We start from the raw sequence: 12830 nt of genomic DNA on the forward strand, positions 1-12830 counted from the left end.
GGGAAAGTTAATGTTGTTTCACATGTCAAATGCAGACCACCTTTGTCATTCGTTTGTAAATTACTTCAACTTTAAATTTCAGTTTAAAAGAGAAAAGGCATCACTTCTTTTGACAATAGCCAAAGTGTATATGCTATTCAGATAATTTATATATTAAACTTTTTTCAAAATCAAAACACCAGGTAAAACTAATCTTGGACTGTCCAATCGTTTTAACACCCCATTCAACCAATCAAGAGTGACTTGCAGGTAACACAATTCACCAATCGCACGTGAGGATGTGTTGTAATGTGAACCAATAGTAATTGAAGAGGGAATTGGTCTTGCCCAATTAGATTGCAGCCTAGCTAGCGCTATGTTTGCGATGGTCGTCTGAAAGAGTCGCTCGGGTATTGCAGGAATAAAACAAGAAAATCAGGTACGAGTGATCATTTATTAGTTATTTAATCAATATTGTTTGGAAATGTTATTTGTAAACTAGTTAATGAATGCAGTTACAATACAGTCAACTTAGCAAACCAGTCAGATGTTTATATTGAAAGTCAAAAGTGTATAAAACACCTTTTGTGCACCATCTAACGTTAGTGAGCGAGCAATTTAGCTCGTGTTTGTTTAACTTTTCAGTGCCTGTCTCTGTCGCTATTTCGATGACTGTTTGAAAACAGCCTCAAGGTAACACGTAAAAATGCAACAGTGGTGCTTGCTGCCTGGCTAGTTATCTTGCTGGATATTTAAACGCAAGCGCCAAACGGTATGGAAACTTTTTTAAAGGAAAGTTGATGCATGATAATTATTTAGCTAACTAGTTACACATTACTTCATTATCGCTTGCTGAACAGTGCATACTTTGAATTATTTTACGGATTAGCTGACGTTAACTTTTGCCAGTTTACATTTTGTGCAGTCGTGCGTACTTACTGAGGGCTCACTAGATACAATAACGGCAGCTGAGGCTTAATCGAGGTTTGCATGACCGAGGCGCTGTGATTGCGTTGCGCTTCTTTGAAAATGCTGTAAATTATAGCGTTTCGGTAAGTTTTTGCAGAGATAAGCTATTGTGCATCTTGTCTATGGAAAATAGTGTAATATTATCAGCGGTGCAAATATTTCAGCATGTCGACTGGCTAGCTGGCTAATGTTAGGCTACTTGTTGAATAGTGGCAGTCTGGCACATTCACTTGGTGCTCAACGTGCTTCAGAGTAGTGGGTGGTAGCTGGCTAACTAGCTACATGTTTTGCAGATCCTTACATTGGCTTTGTTTTCAGGTATTTGAATCAAATTGGAACAAAGTTACTACCGTTCTTTTGTTATTGTTGTCTAAACCGCGTTTACTATCGTTATATAGTTATTTAAAATTCCAATGATCAACACCAGACAATGTAGCGTTGGCATGAAAGTTAGGTTTTCTTTTTATCCTAAATTAGGCTTGAGACTGTTTTCTCGCTTGTATTTGTAAATATTCGTTAGGTTATCTAAACATGTTGATAATGTTATTGAGACTCTCACTTCAATTGCACTGAAGTGGGTGCACGGTAGTGTGGTTGCGTGCAAGTTCCAACTGTACGTTGCTTCATAGGGCATTTTGGGTCGCGGCAGTGCCTATGTGCATTGTTAAGCTCCAGTTCAGCTCAATTCAGATTTTAATACACCCTTTCTGAAACTTGGACATACTGTTTTTTGGTCTGATATGAATGCCCATTTCAGGCGAAGCAATTGAGACTTCCACGTCTTCAGTTCGACCGAGCTGGCTGCTACACACTGTTTCAGATGTGCAGTTGGACTAGTTTCAAACTTCACCAGCTAGCTAACCACTTGCCGCAAAAATGCAGAGGCGGAAGTAATTAAAGCAGATTAAAGCTCCGTTTCAAACCTTTTTTAGAATAGTGGGACATTCTAGTTAGACCGTTGAAATGCAGGGTAACTTATGTATGGAAAAAGTATGGAAACATAAAGGCTATCCTTGAAACAAAACTTTTTAATGGCGACCAGGCGACACAATTTTAACAACTACTCTCGCAGAAGTGTAGATAATGTGTTTCTTCATACATGGTTTTGTGGCTCTAGAAACATTGTCCTGTATAATACGATGGCAAACAATGTTTAACTGGAGCCAAACTAATTATTGCACGCCTATTACGATTGTGTGCAGTCTGAAGTTTGCTGAAGCCACGAACGTCTGTCTTATCAAAACTGTTTGTTTTTTCCCCCACCGAATTGCCAAATCAAGTAATTTAACTGGTTTTCTAGAATGTTCAGGTTTTTTTACATATGTAATTTTTTTGTATTATTTGGATTTTAGTGTGATACTTGGTATTGTCTACGTTTTGGTGTGCAGGTGTCCATGGAGGAGTTTAGAAACGAGGACACGGGTTTGCAATAAATTGTCAGTTGACCCACCTCCTCATGCTTTGTCACATATCTTCCCAAAGAAATCACTTTAATTACTACTGGAAAATAGCCACTTGCTATTGGCTCAAGGTTATTTTATAAGATAAAGGTGAAGACTCGGTTTGTCTTAGTGGTTACATAACAGTTTAAATAGAAACAAGTAACAGACAACTGGAGCAGTCAAAGCAATGTCCCTGCTGTGTGTTCTGTAAACTCAGCGTTTTTATTGAAATGTTGTGACTACCTTGAAAGGTGTCATATTTGTCTTTGAATCCGCCTTTCTCTGAATTCAGTGTTGGTGAAAGGCACATTCCAGTGCTACGTTTCTGTAAGCACCTATCACCAATTGTAGCTTGGGGGTATTTCTGGTGACAACGCATTCCACGCCTCTGTCTGCATATATGCCCAAGGGCATCGTCAATGAGTGCTGCGTAACAGCCATTTCTATACACACAAAATGAGTACATTTTTCTTGATTAACAAGTATATCATTTATCTGAATATTCCATTGGTAGAAAAAGTTTGGTATATCGCCTGTCCTCTTCTCAAATTAGACAATTGCGAAAAGTTCTGTTCTGGAAAATAAATAGAATTTCAATGTATAGGTTACACAAGAGGTCGGGCTAAATCTGTCTCAAGATGCACTTAATGGTCAGATCTTTGCATTGTCTGTATACCTTGAATTTAAACTTGGAATTTGAAGAACGAAGAGTAGCCTGGAGTTATCTTACCTTTATCCACAAGTTCAAATTTAGTTAGTGCACACTTTCCCGATGTAAAGATAATGGTATCTCAAAATCTTGCTTTTTCACATGTAAATATCAGCATTTTTGCAATGCCTGTTATCAGAAACGCCTTAGACCTGCTGCCCTGTGGCCTGTGATGTAATTACTTTTCACATGGCTAGAAGTGACTTTCCGAATGATTTCTGTTTGCACTATGGCAAGAAATCTGAGGTCTTTCCCAGATCTCTCATGCTACTTCAGGATGGTGTGGAAATCACTAGGCAAATGTGCATTTACGGAGATGCCTTTTTTTTTTCAACTTTATATTAAAAAAAACAAATTGAATATGAATTTTGTGATTTCATACCGTAAAGGCAACCTTGAAGATTTTGAAAACGTTGGTGTCCTACAGGAACATTATCTTTGAAAGAATAAAAAATCTAAATTTCTTCCCAAGACAGCATTATGGCTTAACTTTATTAGTTATTGAGTTATGGAATGCTTGCATTATGTAGAGGAGGGTGAGAACTTTCTTGTTGGAGAAAGGTTTTTGAGTTACACCAGTGTTATTGTAAAATGCGAAGTCATGATGTTTACCAACTTCCCCGTTTGGTGAGAACTGTCCCGTCTGTGTGGGTCCACAGGGTGAGGGCGGGCCGTGGGTGAGCAATGGGCGAGATTGAGGGCTCCTACCGGGTCCTGCAGACCCCTGGGACCCGCCTGGGCGCCCAGTTCAACGCCGGGATCAGCACACTGGAGCCGGGCCTGAGCCCCAACGCCACCGGGGTCAAAGGTCAGGACAAGGGCCTGCAGGTCCGAGTGCAAGGGCTGGATGACTCTCAGGACGTATACGACTTGGAGGTGAGCAAATGCGTGTCCCCGCGCTGTCTGCATTCCAGTGGGCGCCTAAATCAGGGTTGGGGTGCTCCAATCAAACATTTTGCGTAGGAGCACAACAGTAGTCTTCAGCTGTCTGTCCTAAGCTTATGATGAAATACAGATGAAGCGTCAAATAATGTAAATGAGTTGGTTAATTGCATAAGAGTAACGTTGGGGTGATATAAAGAAACTGATATGGCTCTCTTTCAATGTCCCTGGACTAAATGTACAATTGAGGGGTTTTGAAACCTGTGTGGTACACTTCACTAGAACACCCAGCTGAATTGTGCCGTTTTAAAAAGACTAACCTTTCTTTTTTTGTTTTTAATGTTAAAGTAATACTAACCTTTAAGTATGATTGCAAATGTCTGCTATGCCCTGAGGGAGCAGCTCTTGTTGCGCTAAGTCTCCGGTGGGCTGGGTTTGCGTGTTTATGAAGGGACAGCTGCCATGTCGATCTGGCTTTGATGCTCAAATCCTCCTTGAAGACTACTTACTGAGGCAGGCGGTCAGGCTGGCAGGACACCGGGAGCCAGGGGGCCTTGACACGTGGCCTTGACACGTCAGCTGGCTGCATCATTGCCTGAGTTAAAAAAATAAAAAATAAAAAAAAACTCTGAAAGTGTGCATGTGGTTTCATCTCTCATTCGAGGCATTTCAGGGCTGAATTTGATGGCTGTTGGACAGATCCGTAGGCATCAAGGTTTCTGTCCATCGCCTCTGATAGTTTGGAGCCAAATTCAAAGTGCATGTCCACGTATGTCTTCTTGTGTCCATCAGGTTGTTGGCTGGATTCTGTCAGGTTTCCTTCCTGGGGTTAAGTAGTTCTCAGGAGCACTTGGATTCTTTTAATGAAGACTAGGTGGTGTACTGTTTTGGACGCCAGTCGTCTTGAGCAAGGGTGGTTTTCAGGCAGTTTGGTAACACAGTGCCATTAAGTGCTTTTATAGTCTGGCACATTTTGTCCACTTCAGTCTAATCATGGTACACTCTTTCAGTTCAAGCAAATCGGATGGCTCTTGAATTCATTTCTTTAATATTATATTCAGTTTGAGGCTGCTGAACACCTGATACAGTGCAGAAAAAGGAACTCTTATAAATTGTTTAAGATGGGGTGGGGGTGGGGGTGGGGGTGGTCTTCACGTCCCAGCTTGGCAAAACTCTTCCTATATCCTCAGCCACCCCTCAGTTGGAGCAGCAGGTCTGGGGCCGTTGTTTGCCTTGAGCAGATGGCCCACCTACCCTGTGGTTGTGTCATCTGGTTTAGGAAGCACGGAGCCCCCTCCCCGCCTGCTTTGAAGTCGGCGTTTATTGTTCTTTTACACGTTCCCAGCAAATGCAGCAGTTGGGATCCAGCTTGCTCGGTTTCATGCTGATTGACAAGCGGGGGGAAAACAAACCCAGAGGCCGAAAACGCCCCGGCATGCCTGAAAAAGAGAGAGAGAGAGAGAGAGAGAGAGAGAGAGACGGAGCCGTCTGAATATCCACACGCTCGCTTACATCAGTTGGGCCACATCTGTTTTTCGCACGGACGCCCAGACAGGTCCTTGCGCACAGGTAGAGGGAATGACGGCTGTGGGAACGTGAGTCACCCGAATGTAGACACAGCAGAAGAGGCGGAACACGGACCGTGTACTTTGTTAATGAAAGGGTGTAACTTTCAGTGTGTATGCAAATGTTTCCTCCAACATCATGAGGTTGGCCGAATTCAAGGAGCCGCGTTTTTCCAACGGTAGAGGTTTACTTAGCATTTGGAGTAAAATGCACTCTGCTCCGTCTCATAGGAGTCCTTCTGGCTTTCTTGTTGAGGCGTTCTTGTTGACTTGCCCTACAGGGCCCTCTTTTCTCAAGTAAACGGGCTCCTCTTCCTTGCGGAAAAATGTACACATTCCTGTAGAAATACTTGCCTGTTCAGGGTATTTATTCATGCATTTGTTGTTCCCGGAATAGAATGTGTTGCAATCAATTTAAGTTTGTTTTTCTTCTTTCTTAAATCATGCTTTAAAGTGCAGTGAATTTGTGGAATGCGTTCATTTGTTTTTGTACATATTCCATGAAAAGGCAAAATAGGAAATTGAGTGGGCGTCTAATTCCACTGAGCAATTATTTATTAGCCTATTATTTATCTTCTTCGAATGATCCCCAGTCCATGTGTTTGAGTACAAAGTTTATTGTGTAACTGCAGCTTTTATTCTGGTATCTTCACATTAGCCAGCCACCCCTCAGAACATTCTGGAACTTCATGCATGAAATGCAGTTTTTAACATGGGATATGAGGGATTTGTGCATTGGGGTTATTTAGTTTCCGCTGAAACCAGCTGTAGTTCATTGAGAGATGTTTGTGTGTTTGTTTATTCCCCCTTTTTCAAATTCTCGTTTGATCCCTGCCCCCCTCTCTCGTCGCTGCCGACCGCCGCAGGCCAGCCAGGCAGACGACATCGATTCCTGCTCTCTGGCGCTGCCCTTCGATCAAATGTCAGGGGAAGGAGCTTTTTATAGCCCCGCGGGTTGTTTACGCAGCGCGCGGCCGACGCGGGCCGAGCTGGCAGCCGGACGGGCCTGGCCAGCCTCGGCGGTCTGTTGCTGCGGTGGGCGGGGCCGGCGGCTCCTCGGGCCTCGGGGGGGGGGCCTGTCGTTGGCGGGCTGACGGATCCCGCGCCCGCGCAGCCCTCGCTCTCTCGCTCGTCGAGCCCCGACCTCCTCGCCGCCCCGGCCCGGTTAAATTAACCCCTCGGCTAAACCGATGCCACTTCAGAGGCGCAGAGCGACCGAAATACATTTGCGCTCTGGGCGCGCGGTCACGGGACGTCCGCCTCCGCTAACTGCTTCCCTGTAAGAGGGGCAGATTTAGTAGCTGACTGTGTTCAGCGGTCTGGCGCACGGGTTGGCTTTGGAGGCGCTCAGGTTTGTATGGGTTGATCTGCTGAGCGCATGGGATCTGAGGGAGGGTCTTCCATTAAAGAAGGTGCCCAACGCGCTTCTAAGCCAGCTAAATAAAAGAGGACTGGATAGGGGTCAGCCCAACTGGGGTAAAAAAAAAAACTCCTTACCTGGACACTTCATGGGGACTGGCCCAAAATAAGGAACACTGGAGCACACGTTTCTCAGAGCAAAAGACACTGTTTTAATGAACAGTGTGGGACTGATGTTTCAACGTATACAATGTCTTCCTCAGAGTTTAAAAAAAAAAAAAAAAAAAAAAAACTCAGTTGCAAGGGCCACACCAGGAGGAATGTGATTACCCTCCCTTCAGTTATACAGTGTAAGGGGCAGAAATGTATAGAAAGTGAAATAGGGAGGACCTTCTGTCTTGGTGACCTGCGCTTTCATTTGAACAACAGGTTTCCCCCTGAGTAGTATTTGAATTCATTTTTGGATGAAGAAGAGAATTGCTAGTGTTTTGGCTGTCGAGTGTATGATGCCAAAGCGTCCATTATTTTTTGACGCAGTCTACCTCAGCTTTTCCGAGTCGATTTCGGAAAGCTTTTCAGACGGTTCTGCAGAAAATATCGAATCACCTACTTTGCGTAGTTCCCGGTTTGTCATAAGTAAACAACTGACGACCGGCAGCGAACGTCATGATTTAATACGAGAGGAATGCAAAACTCCTCGTGCCCTGTCTGAGAGTGTGCCGAATCCCCTTTTCTGAGGGGTGTCCAGCCCTGAGAATTTTCTTCAGCAAACTAAGCTCAGCTGCTCTCCCCTGACCGGGTCACGACGGGGGGAGTCTTAATTCCTGGCCCATTAAAGACTGCTTGTGATTAGTGCGGCAGATATTTGGCAAGCGGACATTAAACATTTTGTTCTTTTATTGGATAGTGTATCACACGCTATTTATATGAAAATAAACGGTGTCTGGCGGGGTAATCTCTTCTGTTCTCTTTTTTTTGTTGCTGTGATCCAGGGTAAGGTGCTGGAAGGAACTCAGTGGACTTGACCTGAAGTAGCTTGATGGTGTTTGCAATCTGCCTGTGTGGTACCCAGTGTTTGTTGACCCTCAGAAATGTGTGGTTGGCCAATTCAAGCATCTGTTAAATGGCCTCCTAAAAGCCTAAGTTTATTTTACACTGCAGTTTTAAATGCATATTGTGTGATGTTTATATAACAAACCCTGATAATGAATGTATTCTTTTTGGATGCTTTCCAATTACTCTCTCTTCCTCCTAGTTAGTTGTGGACCCTGAAAGCTGTGGTGAGCTATGCTGAACCAGGGGCAAGCTTTTTTTGTGTAAAAAAAAAATATATATATACAGCTGTGCAAAGGGTTTTTATGAATGTAGGACAAATCCTTCAAAGGCACAACACATAGCTAGGTCTGTACTTTCATTCAATCCAGGGCTTAATGTGTCAACTAAAGGGTGTCCTTACAAACTGACCTGTGACTTGAAGTGCTATCTTGTTTGAAATGTAAAAGGCATTCTCTGCAGTATGTAAAAGGGAACAAGAATATAATTCATCCTGAAATCGAAGTGGTTACCTGAAAAGGCTGAAATGCATTAACTCCTTTAATGCAAAGTCACTTATTAAATGAAATGAAAAATAGGTACTTTAATTGTGGGCAAACGGGTACTAGAATAGTAAGCAGTCATCTGTTTTACTGCAATTGTGATAGTGATAAATGCGAGGTAGGATGGCATATATACTATAAAAGTTGAATGTTATTGCTTATACCATTCATTTGAAAGCACTCCACTTCTGTAATGTAACATTTGTTACAATACAGTTCTTATTGATGCAGATGCATGTGGGTCGCACTCTAAATAGCAGTTCAGTATTGATCCATCAAAGTTTGTATATTACCATGCAGTGTTTCATTTTGACAGGCTACCTTTGTCCACCTTCTTACACTACATGTTTTCAGTTTCCGTTATGGCCTGTATAACCATAGACAATAAGAAAACTGCTTGTGACCAGATGAGTATAATGTTTAAATACTGTATATAGCCATTTCAAATGGGCTTCATTTGTTGCACAGTTGGGTTTGTGCTCTACAAAGGGAGTGTTTCTCACTCCCTTTTCCTGAGGTCAAGGAATCATTTTCCAGCCCCCCCCCCCCCCCAATCTCAGTCAGATTTCCCATGGTTTTTTTTGCCCTTTGGATATGTGCTCTTCCTATTGCTATGTGACAATTCCTTAGTTTTTGAGATTGATTCCTTTCACCTGATTTTGTCTAAGCAACCTCTACGATACTGTAAATGATATAACAACACATACAACATTGCTATCACTGAAAAGCGGAAAAAAACCAGGCCAGGATGTCTTGTTCGTGCTATATAAATGTTTCCTTTTGTTTTATATAGCCTATCATTTAAAATTGAGGAAAATGGATGAGATTGGGTTATTGAAATAGACATTTCCCCTTCATTAGGGAGATGTCCTTAAATTACATTCAGCCCTCGTCGCTGTGGACAGACATCCCATTGGTGTAACTTTCCATTGGACCTCCTGAACAAGCCAACAGGAAGCAATAAGGAAACTGCTTCTACAGGCAGGATATCCACCCGTCAAAAGGCGAGAACATCGAATGCCGTCTGGGCCCTGTTGTCAAGCACAGACGATTGCTGAGTTATCATTTATTTAAAGGCCTTTGCGTTCACACCCTTGTGTGGCCCCGGTACCGTCTGCCTTTCATCATTCGTTTCACGCCAGGTTTTCAGAAAACGCCGCAAAAACGCCAAAGAAACTGTGTTACGACCTAAATCCTCCTCCTGCAGCTGTTGCTGTAATGACGTCCCTTCCCCTCAACAGCTGCCGGGCAAACGTATTGAGGGCAACACGGTCGCGGATATTGCTATTCTCGCCAGTGGAGCCGTAATCTTTTCTTTGCCAACGTGAACTTAATCTCGTCGTTTGAAGCGAGATCCCCGTCTTTAATGCGTAAAAGTTTGAGCGAGAGGCCGGGCCCATATTTCGAATACCTGCAGAAGAGAAAGGTGGTGTCGTGGACGAAGGGCCGCTAGTCTTTAAACCTCCCAAGCATGTAAAAACGTTGAAAAGACGGGCGTGAATCGTTTCCTTTTTAGGGAAAAAAAAGGCAGAGAAATGCCATGACCCAAATGGCTCGAAGGCCTGCACTGTCAGCAGGAGAGGTTGGAAGGCCATCTAGTTATTTTTTTTTGTGTTTTTTTGGGGGGGGGGGATGGACCTTGGCCAGCCTTGAATAAACTCCAGCCACTGAGGCTGTGCACGATCCTCCCGCCTCCCAACAAAGGAGAGGATGCGAATCCCTTAATCAAGCTGGCCCCGGCCGTGCCAAGTCCAGGACGGCGTCCAACGCGGCTCCCACGGAGACCGATTGGCCAATGCCGTGGCCTCTGTCAGCAGTAATTCACCGTGAGGAGCTGTAACGGAGAACATGGTCTCTGGGCTCGGCTACTGTGGACTCGGGGAGGTTGCCGTGCACTAAATGCCAGGCCCCGCCGCTGAATGCTTTTCCAGCCACTTTCATTAAGTTATTTACAAGATTTCTTTCTTTTCCCCCAATAGTAGTAGTTATTCTTAAGTATTTTTCAGCTCTCTGCTTGTAATTTTCAAACCGGGTCTTCTGGTTTGAGCATTAGGCCTAATCGGGTTGAATGAGATGTGCTGCAGTCAACGGTAGAGATTCCAGCTTTTTTTTTTTTTTTTTTTTTACTTTTTCCTCCTAGACTTGTGAAAAGTCTGCCCCCCTTTCACACATAGCTGAGAGATTGAAAGCGGTGGATACACAGTCCCATGAGCCTCCAGCTCTGCCTCAGATTAACGTCACGGTGTCGCCGCATTGTTTTGCGACCGGGGAAGCGTAATTCATGTTTTTGTCTGGAAAACGGTGCTAAGAAATCACCACTTATCGCCGCTTTCCAAGAACCGCTCTGAGGTTATTGATGTTCCTGGCGACGGATTCCTTTGAAAGCCCAAGCTCAGCCTTGGCAAACCGAACCATTTAGGCGGGGGAGACAAAGACGTCGCTTTGCCGTTGTCTGCCGTTGAGTGGTCTGCAGTTCCCTGCTTGCGAAACTGTTGACGCTTGGCATGAAGATGCTTTTGTTTTCATTTCCCGAGCGGGGTGACCGCAACCCCATGACTCTTCTTTTGCTGTGGACGCTCCGCTGCCTTTGATTCGTTTATGCTACATATTTAGTTCTACTAAATAAAGTTCTACATGACTTGACTTGATATTTCGCAAATGTGTGGTAATACAATAATTTATTCTCCTTTCATGGTTCATCTTTCAGTCCAGTTTGCTTTGGAGCTTCGAGTGAGCGAGTGCAGTGGACCTCGTTGTTGCTTTGCCCTGTGTTCCCCTGTCAGGTCGTTTTGAGGGCTCGCCTTCGGTTTAAGCGTTCTGCGTCTTTGCAGTGTGTCCTTCTGCGTGACGCGCTTCTTGGGCTTCAGTTCCACGGCTGTAATTACGACCTTGTGTCTGAAAGCACAGTGGAGGGCGACCCAGGAGTGACGGACAGTCGCTGGACACTGATGTGAGGGAGCGTTGCACCCAGATGGAGCCCCTTCCCAAAATGAACAGTGCATGAGGTAATGGGTGGCGGAAAAGCCCTGCTCACAAGCGCATGCCTGCCGGCGACAGGCCTACCCCGCGGAGGTGGGGGGGAATCCTAGCCTTGTGGTGTCTGGGTGGAAGGAACAGCCTTGAGAACACAGGCCCCTTTGATCTAGAACAAGCAAGCCCCAGCCAGCCCTCGCTCCCTGATTTGTGAAGGCGGGTAGAGGAGGGGATGGGGGGTGGGGTTGAGGTTCTGTGAGAAAGAGGGGAGGGGCCCGGGGGCCAGGCCTGAGGCAGGAGCTTTTCCAAAGCTGCACATAAACGGATGATTGACAGCTATTGGGGGGTTCGGAGACCAGGGCTGTGGTGTTAAAAGCTCTGTTGTGTTGGGGAGTGCAGTTGGAGGGGGGGGTGGGGGGTGGGGGGTTAGCAGGGCTGTTTGCTGCAAAAGGCCACAGGAAGTTTTGCCAAGGAATTTTAAAGAGTTGCCCCCTTAAACTCCCAACCCCCTGTGGAGAGAGACCTTGAGTCTGAACATAACATACTTTTAAAATCTGTTCTCTCAAGCAGTGGGCAGTTGACCTGAATTGCTCAGTGGTCAGGCTTGCTGGTGATTTGTTGATACCATTACAGTATTTATTTGGTAGAGGGCCACGTGGTTTTATCAGGTGCTTTTTTATCGTATTTTAAAACTTCAGAAGACTGGCCAGCGCTCTGAAGTTCCCGCACGAGTATCTGTGTGCGCAAAGTGCCGGAACATATTTAAGGTTTTTGTTGAGACTTCTGTTTGAAAAGCATGAAGTCAGTCAGCCTGGAAGATTCCGAGTGCGTGCTGGCCAGTTTTCTGAACTTCTGGATCTGTACTTGAGCTTCAGCACCTAGAGAATTAATATGAGGAACATATTTGTCAAGCTTGTAAAATCGTTTCCTTTCTGTTTCTTTATTGCAGTTGTACTTGACTTTATAGAGTTTCCATCCTTGAAAAAGCCCTGCTTTTTCCGAAAATAGCATCTAATGGGGGCGATAAGCATTGTGGTGTGTTGGCCAACTCGTTGTGAATTTGGCTCTGAGTGTAATGAGAAATCAGTAAGGCCCATCGTTGTAAGCTACCTCAGTTTGCCAGGATTCTCCGCAGGCTCCTGCTTTAAATGTTAAGTAAGCAAAAAGATGTGTTATTTTTGTGCGCGTTTTGAGTCTGCTGTATATAATTGTATGTTCTCGTGTGGTCTGAACATCCAAGAATTAGTCATAATTGTGCGCTTTAAATCTATTTAGAACTCCGTCGCACTGGGAATTCAGCCCTGTGTAGTTTTACAGTAGAGCTTTTTTTCCAAGGCTTGCCTTGGATAAAGAGAAG

General features: G+C 44.5%; 1 protein-coding gene across 5 annotated transcripts in view; it reads left to right on the forward strand.

Moving 5' to 3' along the window:
• The first annotated feature begins 341 nt into the window (after positions 1-341).
• The window catches only part of LOC118229876 (FERM, ARHGEF and pleckstrin domain-containing protein 2-like), a 46483-nt gene continuing 33994 nt past the window's right edge, over positions 342-12830 (forward strand). For 3 of the 5 annotated variants that reach the window (XM_035422348.1, XM_035422351.1, XM_035422352.1), the window contains exons 1-2: positions 342-418; positions 3759-3975. In XM_035422348.1, coding sequence (XP_035278239.1) covers positions 3784-3975 — 192 coding nt within the window. In that variant the 5' untranslated portion in view covers positions 342-418; positions 3759-3783. Of the gene's footprint in view, positions 419-729; positions 752-931; positions 1032-3758; positions 3976-12830 lie in introns of those variants that run through there. The other 2 variants (XM_035422350.1, XM_035422349.1) reach the window with 2 other exon arrangements.

The sequence above is a fragment of the Anguilla anguilla genome, chromosome 6 (assembly GCF_013347855.1).
Source record: "Anguilla anguilla isolate fAngAng1 chromosome 6, fAngAng1.pri, whole genome shotgun sequence".
NCBI classification, from domain to species: Eukaryota; Metazoa; Chordata; class Actinopteri; order Anguilliformes; family Anguillidae; genus Anguilla; species Anguilla anguilla.